Genomic DNA, 10793 nt, shown 5'->3' with positions numbered 1-10793 from the left:
CAGGGAGCGCTGGCCTCCTGGCCAGAAATGAGTGCTGGGCTTCAGAGCCCCTGCCCTAAAGGCTCTTTATAATGAATCCTAAGACGGACCCCAAACTTGGCAGTAATCCCAGTCAGCACCTAGGGTTTGCAGCATTTGGCAAAGCCCATGGTAAGGAATGAATTCCTATTGTTAGGTGAAAGCTGATTGCCCTCCGTCAAGAAGTAGTTGTTTTCTTCTTGTTACAGGTGTTGCATGATTTATGGTCACAAAAGAAAGGAACTCCCACAGCACTCACCATGAGTTCATTTATTATTTCAGGAACAGCAAAACAAATCACTGTTAGCAAAGTCACTTTAGTTTTTATCTTTGGCAAAAGAGGTTTAACAAACCATGAATAGGAAAAATATAGAGATAGAAAAAAATAAAACTTTGGCATTTAAATACCACAGAGGAACCATATGCTTTTTATTACATTCTTTGTTAAAGGGCTAATAAACTAGGTGATAGCTAACATACCCAGCTGTCACATAGTGGTAAGACAACGATCCTTACCCCATGAAAACCTGCAAGGTCACTTATTACAGAGACATACTTTTATTCCCACTCTTGTATAAGTGCTGTCCAGTTACCATCCAAAAAAACAAATCTAGTCAGGATGCTTAATAACATATAACAGGTTGCCAAAGCCTCCTTTCATCTCCCTTCACCTTTATGAAAATGTTAAACGTTCTGGAAGAATGAAAAAAGACAAAAAATACTGGGGATGGGAAGAAAAACAGGGAACACAGCATGAGATGTCTTCCAATCTGTCAGAAACAAGATCTACTTCTTCCTTTTCTGAGATGTCACTGTGATAGGCGGCAAGAATGTTTGTTCATTATTTTGCTACATTAAAGGAACGAAGGGAGTTATTCAAACAGTGGCTGGAATGCTGAGACATCTCCCAGAGACAGGATATCTCAGGTCCATGGTGGAGAGAACATTGTGTAAATAATAGGTTGCTAAATCGGTAACGTACTCAAGGACTAATATAACCGAATAAGGAAGAGAGAGAAGGATGGCTGTCTTCATCCGTGTGACCACCGGAGGGACAGAAGCGACAGGGACGCGACGACCCCCTAGCAACAACTGACGCAGCTGCCACGGAACCCGGAAGAACTGAATGATAAAAGGGGACCGCAAAAGGGGGAAGGTGCGCGCCGCTTGGAGGAGCACGAGTTCCCCCGGCCGCCCAGCGCTGTTTTGCTTGCTGATTGCTTTCTCAATAAATTGACTGACTTAATTCAAACTTTTTCCGACTAATTTATAACAGTCACTATCTGATTCGCTGTCTGGTGGCCACAAAAAGGAAAGTGTGATGGGAACTACAAGCACAGATTCAAGCGTCCACTGAACATATTTCGTCACCAAGAAGTTAGAAAACTCTCTACTCAGGTGCACAGAATAGCAAACCTGTTTTAAATGGCAGCTGCTGTGTATGTCTAAGTGTCTCTGGTACTCTACTGAAGCCCAAATTAATGACCAGAGAAGTGGATTCAGACACAGTTGAAAGAGGCAGTTAGTGCAAAAGAGTAATCCTATCCTAAAGGAACAAAGTTACCATGTTAACGGCAGCACTTTGTCAAGACATCTTTTTAGGGAGAGCAATATCTGCCACAAAACAGAATGCTGGAAGTTTTGTTGTGCCGGATGAAGAAGAGGAATGGATGATCAGCAGTGAAATCAGGAACGATCATAGCACAGCGCATTAACATCACTCCTGCCGTGGCAGCTGCTGCTTCAGTGCCTTCTTCATTGACTTCCACAAAGGACTTGTGAACCACTTCGGAAAGCACTAGCTCGTTACCAGCTGAAATGGCTGAGAAGTCTGCCTTCTGTAAGTCAAATGCATCAGGCATTCCCATGTTGCTCAAAAGAGGTTTCAGATCGTAATTTTCTTCCAATTTAAATCTGGGCAAAGACACGTTCACCTCTGTCATGTCCATCATTTCAGGATTAATCCAATCTATCAGCTTCTCATATGTAAGTTCTCTTTCCAGCTAAAAAAAAAAAAAAAGCCTCCAAAGTTACATAATTAAAACAAGAAGAGTCACAATTTTATGCAGGCATAAGTGGTGATTACTATATCTGTTTATAGAGTGCATAATGTGCATCTTTTTCTGGAGCTCACAGGGTCTTAAGCCAAAGTACAAATTTTATTACTTACTAGAGACTATGGCTTCAGCTGAGATCAATCCTGTATGCTCTCTGTGGTAGATACATTACTATGAGATAGTATCTCAAAGTTTACTTTTATAAAACACATTAGACTGTAAAAAAATATATATATTTTTACATATGGGAAGTAAAAGCACAGAAAAACTGATAACAAGGTCCAAAAGAAACCAAACCCAGTTCTTCCTTTTAACCAAAAGATCCTATTTCAGGATCTTCCAGCTGACAGGCTAGTGAAAAAGCCTGCTTACAACACCCTTTGTAGTCAGTGTTCGAAAAACTTACTAATTGCTTGGCCAGAGCACAAGGCAACCAAAACTTGTATCTCTACAACAGAGGAGACCACAGACTTCCCTGTGAGCATGTTTCTAAGTAGAGGGCCAGTGACAATGTGCCAGCTGTTCAGTAAGGAAGACCTATGGGACAAGCTATAGAAAGTCCATATTGGAAATTGTAATTGCTCCCCCAGATCTGCTCTCACCTGCTGCTCACCGTACTAGGGCTTCACCATAACCATAGCTAACTCCTGCTCCTGATGAGGGTTACATCTTCCATAGCCTCTGACTTAGGGGGTAGCACACAGCTTGACCAGTAGTGAAAAGAATACATGCCGCTTTGGGAGCAGGGAGGTATGGGACATATTTCAGCCAATCCTGAGCACCAGTGATATTATAGCTTTGGAACTGAACTGCAGGTTCACATGCAGTACCAAACTCGCTTCCCTGGCCGGATACAAACTGTCTGGATTTAGCTCAACAGCTTACCTTTTCCAAGCCAGTAGATTCATCCTGGATTGCATCAGGGAGCAGGATGATCATGCTGAGTTCATTGCCAACATATGGGAGCTCAAGGACTTTGGTCTCCAGGTCTCCAATATAGGTCATGTTAAATTTATCTTTTCTGAACATCATCTGCACAGGTTTGGTCTCATTCTGAAATAAAGACATCAACAGTTACTACTGAGCCAGTATGCTGGTCTTAAAATACGAAGCAGGGGCAACCAGTTACTTAGAGCTTTTTAGGTCGCTGTACAGTCAAATTCTAAGTACACTTCAGTGTACAGCCTTGTCACTCTTCCATAAAGTAAAAGATAAGAATTAAGGATGCCTGAGATTTAATTTTTAATTGCTAATGTGGAAATATATGTGAAATTTGTTTTAAGGCAAAGAAGCAAGAACACACATTTGTTCAGTTAAGAACTACTGAGAAGCACTAAGGAGAGCTGGTAAGAAGCAGGGCCTAGGTTCCTTGCTTTAAATTAATAAAAAATAATTTCTATGTAGGTATTTCCATTTCACCCTGTGTGGCTCTAAGCACTATAACAAAGGAATTGAAATATTTTAATATGCTACTGAAATGCTAAGGCATTGAGAGCATCATTTTGAATTTTTAAAAGTCACAAAGGTAGTAAGAAGGCGTAAGATTTTTCTGTTTCATTTTTCACCATCTCCTTCCATTTACACATGGAACATCAACTACTTTTGGTTTACATTTTCCTCCTTTTTAGTTAAGTTTAATCACTTTTCCCCTTACCTTTACAAGATAACCATGCAAGGTGTTGCTTTTTTTTTTTTTTTAAAAGGAAAGTCCCTTGAAACAATGCCCTCAGATTATGCCAGAAGTGATTTTGCAACAGCAATCAATGACGCACGTAAAGGATGGATAAGCAAAGAAAAGGCCACACAGCATGCCAAAAATCATCCAGCAAGTCCTAAGAAGTGCAAAAGTCAAAGATATACTAGATGTCATAGGATTCTGAGAAGACTACTGGGATGTTAAAGTAACTCTAATCCTGGACAGACTGTAAAATAACTAGCTTAAAGCTTCGGGTTAGCACCTGGGGTTTCCAACTGCTCATTTGAGCCTACTCATTGACTTCTGCAGCTCATCAGTGGCTAGTCATTAGCAAGATGAAAATACAAATTTAAGCCATTTGGTTGTAACAAGGAAAGAGGTTTGCAGTTGTTTGCGTATCTAAAAGCGAGTTCCTTGGCTGAGCCAAAGTAGCATTACTCAATCCCACAGCTACTTGGAAAACGTTGTATCTTGATCTCAAAGACTAGAATCTTCAAAAACAAGCAAATAAAACTGTTTGCAAAGAAAATGGTAATCCAAGAGCTAGGCCGGGCCTCACACCCTGATACATCATTGGATCTGTCTCTGCAGGAGGGAGAGGGAGGTTTGCCCTAAGCAAATACATAAGCCTGGGCTTTGTGTCATCTCTGTGGGGAAACCGATGGCAAACCTTCCTTCCAAACAGGAACCAAGTCAGTCCAGTGGTTTCTGAAGTGCTACAGTACGTAGTATGGGGAGAGCAATATAATGCCCTACATGAAAAGTGGAGCAGTTTCAAGCATTCATGAATATATTTCATCACTGTGAGAGTGACAGTTTGAAATCAGGCATGAGGGCTTTAATTTTGCATAGTGCTTGTTTTAAGCAGGTGAGTTCTTACAGAATTCACATTACCAATTCGTTTTCATCCTGGAGAAATAGTTGTGTGATATTAAAAATCCTAGTAATTACATGAACCTTAACAGAAACTAAGCAAAGAGCTTTCATATCAAGGGGACAGGCAGTAAGAAGCTCCATGCAGCCTACCTAAGGTAACGCTGCCTGAATGATTTTTTTTCCTTCCAAGTTAAATGTATCATTGTATTGTCAGCATGTTAGTACATCATACCTTGTTAATTTTAAATAGCGCTTCGTTTGTCTTCTCTTTGTCAAACTTCTTTTCCCAATTGCCTTTGAAATAGATGGCATTCACCAACACAAGTCTGGTCATTGAATCAAGAATTCCCTCTGCCAGCAGGTTTTTAATTTTACCTTTAGGATACATTGAAAGAAAACACAATTTTTAACAGTGGCATGTATATAATTATCACAGATAGTATCTAATGCGTATTAATTACTGGCTAATTAAAGGAATTATGTACCAATCAGAGAGAGTTCAATAATTGTGGTTTCTTTTTTTTAAAAGAAAAAAAGAATCACAATATGACATCTTGAAGTAGCTGTTTATGCAAGCCCTGACTACCACTAAATGCAGCAGGGAGTTCTGCAGAACACTCACCTTCAGTCTTTTCTTCTACCCAGCCATTTATTTGTTTTCTGGAATCCTCTGAAGCACTCTTGAAGTCAGTCTGTTCTAGTCCAGCATGGTAGAATTTCTGACTGGATTCTATAAATGACTGCCAGAAACATTCAAAACAGCTTTTCACCAATATACTTTTACTGACATTCAGTCACAGATGATTTTTTAAATACACAGAAAAATCTATTCCCTCTCCTCCCCCAGCTTCATATAAAGCTATTCATGTTTTGTCTGACACGTTCCAAGTAGTTGTTGTATCACCTATTGAAGCTAGCAATTATTTTCCCCTTTAAGTCAAATGGCTTCTTTTATATGCTACAAAGTTCTACAGACTCAACTGAGAAATGATGTGCCTAGGATGTTTGTTCTTTTTGCTTGAGTGAGAAAACATATGATGTTATAAGCTTCTGCCCACATAAACTTCATTGTCAAACTTCCCAGGCTAATGAAAACTTTTAGGGCAGAGGGGAAACAGATTTTTTCTTAGAGAAAAGAAAAATTCTCTCAGATTTAATATAATTAGATCTTTATTCGCAAATGCAAAATTCAGAGTATAATCCATGCAATTTTAGTCTAATATAGGAACAAAACTAACATTCTTCATTAAAACACACCTGTAAATTAGGAAGCACTATAGTGACAAACAGTGACAACATAACAGCATTTGTTTTTCTGCAGAAGTTCTTAGACACAGAACTCCATCACTCCCAGGAAAAAAAAAAAATAGACCCGTACCTCTATTTCTAGGGAAGTACCTAAAGAACCATGTACCTAAAAGTACCTATTATCCTTATTTACATATTCTGATAAGGAAAATATTAAGAGTCACGTACTCCTCCTAGTATGTTCTCTGGATGACTTACTTAACAGAGAAAAGAAACTCCAAATACTGTCCATGCTAGACAGCAATAACAAGTGTTTTTCACCATATTTACACATGATCAAAGGAAAAGAGATTTGTGACCCATTTGGCTCATAGCACCCCCAAAAAGAATGGATGATGAAACACAGAAGATTTAGAGTCTGATGGATTTTATAGTGCTTTGCACCAGTTATGCATTCAGATCACAGGGTCATCTAAAAGGATCTGCTCCGCCTAGTTCAGACCCCAGTCTTCTGCATTAACTCTCAGGTTGGTAGGTCTCAACCTAGAAAAACTTGGGAAGTAAAACCCAAAGCCTTGTCTGACCTCCAAAGGGAATACCTAGCAAGTACATTATACTTCAAAACATCACAAATTTAATGTTTACTTACCGAGAGAAACTCAAATGTCTTTTCTCCATAAAGTCGGTTAGCAGTTCTGAGGATATATTTGGTGTCTGGATCGTTAATTTCAGAGAGAAGTGACTGATACCCATTGTGAGCATCCTCAGCTTTGTTCAGAGAAAGCACCTGTAGAAAGACAAATATCCTCAGTGTAGTCCATGTCTTCTTTGAAGCAACTGCTTCAGCACAACTGTGTTTTTGTGTTTTTTTTTGTGTGTGTGTGTGTGTGTGTTTTTGTTTTTTTTTTTTAAATGAGTTTTGGGCTTAAACACTGTGACTTGAAAACAGATTTTCCATCATATCTCCTATTTGGAGTTCATCATTCAAGTCACATATGATGTACCCACTCAGATGTTGTGCAAGTAATAAATAAGGCTGCAGAAAAGAGAGCAGTATTAGGTTCCTTCACTCTAGCCGAGCGTTAGAAGACCACAGAATGGTTGAGGTTGGAAGGGACCTCTGGAGGCCATCTGGTCCAACCTCCCTGCTTTCTAAGGAATCCACCCAGCCCCCAAAGAAGTCTGAGTCTAGATACATCCTGCCTTTTTCTTAATGCTGCACAAGGTTCTTCTTGGAAAACTGGGTATTTATAATCCCTATCCTAGAAAGGCTAGCAAGAACTCTGTTAGAATCCAGAGACCAAAAGAACCTGAAGTTAAAAACAAAGCAAAACTTCACGATTTCACGTTGTTTATAATAGCACCAAGGGATTTTATTTAATATCTTAGATCCAAACAAGGGAGGATACAAACCTGATCCAGTCCTTCAAGCAAAAATCAAAAATAGGCTGCTGTAGTTGTTGTTAATGCAAGCAAGGATTTAAACTCCCATTAAAACAACATCCCAGCTCCACTCTCATTCTTCTTCATCACTACTACCATTGCTACAAGTGTAAATGCATAAGTGATCTATTCCAAATTACAATGCCAGGAAGAGGGAGGCAGGCCGCACCTCAGTGGATGTGGGATAAGCTGTGCTGCAGTTACTGATGGGTTTGAGCATGCATATGGGTAGACCCTACCACTACTACAGCAGATACTGTTCATTACACTAACTCCCCTCTTGTTAACTTACTTCCAAATTTACATTATGAATTTTACTTTTCATTGATCATCCAGCTTTGTCCTGTTCTGAACCCTTGCTCAGATACCCACTGGGACTTCAAAGCTATGTTCTTAGCCCTGCACCACTTCCTTCTTCTGGATGTTCCAGGATTAAAATTCTAGGTTGTGAAAGCACAAGCTAACATACCAAATGAGCGACTGCTGTTTCTTCTTGGTTTCTTAAAATCTGGGACTAACATGACATGGTTACAGGTTGGATTCTTTTTTTTTTTTTTTTTTTTTTTTAAAGTGCCTGGCTGCATGTTCAAAACATGCACAGTCTGACAGTCTGATATTATGCCCAAGAAAGATGATAGAAAAAAATATTTTATGTAGCTGAAGATTCACCTTTAGCTATACAAATATAAACCTACAAGAAAAAAAAATCCCATATACCTCTTAATGACATATTAAGGAAGATCTGTATCTCCAAAACAAAACCCCCCACACAACATAAGAACAGGAACCTCTTAATTTTATACTGAAGGAAGCCCCCCCCAGTACGCAAGCACAATAAAACACATGTACTGCTTACGTACATACCAAATAAAGATCTCTGCTCTCCAAATCCAGAATGATTATAACAATTTAGCATAAATGGAGGTCACAGACTATAATACAGACTTACTGTTCATATTGTTCATCAAATTCAGTACACTAAGTTTACAGAGACATACCTTTGCTATTTGGGCTTCAGTGTTACCTTTTGAACCCAGCAAAATCATAGACAAAGCAGAAGAAATACTAAAAGGAGAAAAGAATAGATTCCGTGTGCCGTTTTTCTCACACAGCTGTCTTAAGAGGTCCAATGCAAAAGTGGTATTTGCTGCACTGAGGCTATCCATGATTCAGAGCCTAGGAGATAAAACACAAAAAGAAAGGAATGGTTCAAATTTATTTGAATACAAACTGATAATCTGTGTTTTACATTTCCCAATATAAACTGTTCATAAAATGTCTTGGTTAGGGTACAATATTATGAAAAACTGGTTTGGTGGAATAAGCATCTTAAATTCCATACTAGGCACTAGGTGGATTTACTGCTTTTATATTTCAATCCCGGACCTGTAGTAGAAGGAACGATTCTCATTGGCATCATTGGGCTTATTCACTGGCTAAATAATACTACATCTTTTGAGATGTGCATTCATGACAGTAATTTGTTTAGCATTTGTTAGAACAAGTCTCCTTTGACTCCGCAACGACAATTATTTGCTTTAGAGGATAACCAAAGCAAAACGGCATTAGAATGGCAGAATTCCAAACTTACCTTCTCCAAGCCTGTGTATCTTTAGTAATTCCTTCAGCGTACTTGTTTGTGCGCAAGCTGTATTTTAAACCTAACAGCAAGTCTGGTAGAAGTCAGCTGAATGAGTTGACCTACAAGATTCAAAGGAAATTTATCTGCTCAGCATACCAGATTAGCGCAATTTCCTGCTGCAGCACAAAGAAAAAAAATCAAAGTCCACTGCAGCTTGGCTTTTATTGTCTACAACACGGAAATATGTGTGATAAAATAGACTGGTCATAGAGAACTTGATGGTACATGCGTGCTCCAACACATGTAACTCAATGCCTGTCAGACTTTACATACATCAGCCGCATAGCTAGCTAACTAACCTGACATTAGACCACATACCTATAGAAGGAGCATTAAATGCCTGAATGCCAAGTTAACTACAGATGAGTACCACCAGATGTAAGGTATCAACTGATAGTAATTTGTGTGTGCATATCTGTGTTTTTATTGTTGAGGCAGTGCCTAGTGTTGGTATGTTGCTACAAAATACAAAACCAACACCTAATTCATATTCCTGATTCATCATATCAAATAAAGAGGACGAAAGAACAAGTTTATGCGTTCTTTTCCTTCTATAAAAATATCCTTGCTAGCAGCTTTATTATAGACAACAGTAGGAACTTTCTTGTGTTTCTCTTCTCCTATAACTGGAAAAAAAAAAAAAAAAAAAAAAAGCTTGGATTGAAAAAATCCTTCAATTCTGTCTGAAACAGGAGTGATGTAACTACATGCACTTTACAGCGTAAGTAGGAGGCACTTTACATTTTCAGTTCATGTTGGTTATTCCGACAACCAAAATTTTCGCTGTCAGACTGCCAGCAATGAGGTTTTTGACGTGGAGATGCCAGGAGTTTTTGTACGTTTTCCATAACAGGCAAACCTTTACAGACAAAATGACGCATCTCACACCACTTGCCTCAAAATGCGTGCATTTATCCAAACGTCAAGGAACAGCGCAACAGCTGAGACGCAGGGCAAGGAGCGGCATCTTTAGTTATCCATGCTCTCCCCACAGCTCAAGAACCGTAACATAACCCAACAAAGGGCTTTTGGAGACGATGCAGAACAGCGTAAGGAACAAGAAAACCCAAGAGGCAAGCACACGTTGTCTATTTCCACCTGTCTGCCACAAACCCCTCACAGACCATGCCACAGACAGGCAGCTAGGCACACAGCACCGCGCCGGCGGCAGCGATTTTGGGGTGTCCTGACCCCAAATCGGGTCTCCTGCGCTTTGGGAAAGGCTGCTCTGAGCTGACAGGGCTCCCCGGGGCACCCGGCCCCAGCAAGCTGCGGCTCTGCCCCGGCCACCGCCCGGCGGCCGCACCCCGGCGACACCATGGCACGGCACAGCCACCTGTACACAGCCGGCGGCCCAGCCGCAGCTCCCTGGCTGACACAGGCTTCCATGGGGGGAAAGGAGCTTCAGAGAGGCGCCAAAAAGTCCCCTTTTCCCCTCAAAAAAAAAATCCAACGCACACTGCCCATAGAAAACAGTACAGCGCAGCAGCCCCCCCACTCACCCAGCCGGCCGGCCACCGGCGTTTCCCCGGCCTCCGCTCCGCCCTTCCCCCGGAAGCCTTGCCCGGCCACGGGCCGCCCATCGCCGGGGAAAAGGGCTGGAGGTCGGCCCCTCCATGGCCGCCGCCCGGGCTGCGCCCGGGGGATGCGTTGCTGCGCCCCTTCCCCGCTATGGCCGCAAGCGGCCGGCACCCATTTTGGCCGCAGCCCCCCCCCCATCTCCGCAGGCCTTGCTTTGCTTCTTATTTCCTACCTTCTCTTCCCCCTCTCCTCGTATAACTGACAGAAAACACCATCAGGCTATGAGCGTTAT

General features: G+C 41.0%; 1 protein-coding gene across 1 annotated transcript; it reads right to left on the bottom strand.

The window, feature by feature from the left end:
- Positions 1-273: 273 nt before the first annotated feature.
- LOC118251024 (serpin B6-like) lies at positions 274-10517 on the bottom strand. Its single transcript, XM_035552739.2, has 8 exons — positions 10483-10517; positions 8930-9039; positions 8337-8514; positions 6545-6682; positions 5270-5387; positions 4880-5022; positions 2961-3128; positions 274-2021 (listed from the first exon to the last, which is right to left on the bottom strand). Exons 3-8 carry the CDS (start codon positions 8502-8504, stop codon positions 1617-1619), a joined length of 1140 nt encoding a protein of 379 aa, XP_035408632.1. The 5' UTR covers positions 8505-8514; positions 8930-9039; positions 10483-10517; the 3' UTR covers positions 274-1616.
- Positions 10518-10793: the final 276 nt, after the last annotated feature.

Source organism: Cygnus atratus, chromosome 2 (assembly GCF_013377495.2).
Source record: "Cygnus atratus isolate AKBS03 ecotype Queensland, Australia chromosome 2, CAtr_DNAZoo_HiC_assembly, whole genome shotgun sequence".
Classification (NCBI taxonomy): Eukaryota; Metazoa; Chordata; class Aves; order Anseriformes; family Anatidae; genus Cygnus; species Cygnus atratus.
The sequence above is the reverse complement of the archived record's forward strand: the minus strand, read 5'-3'. Positions and strand labels throughout refer to the sequence as shown.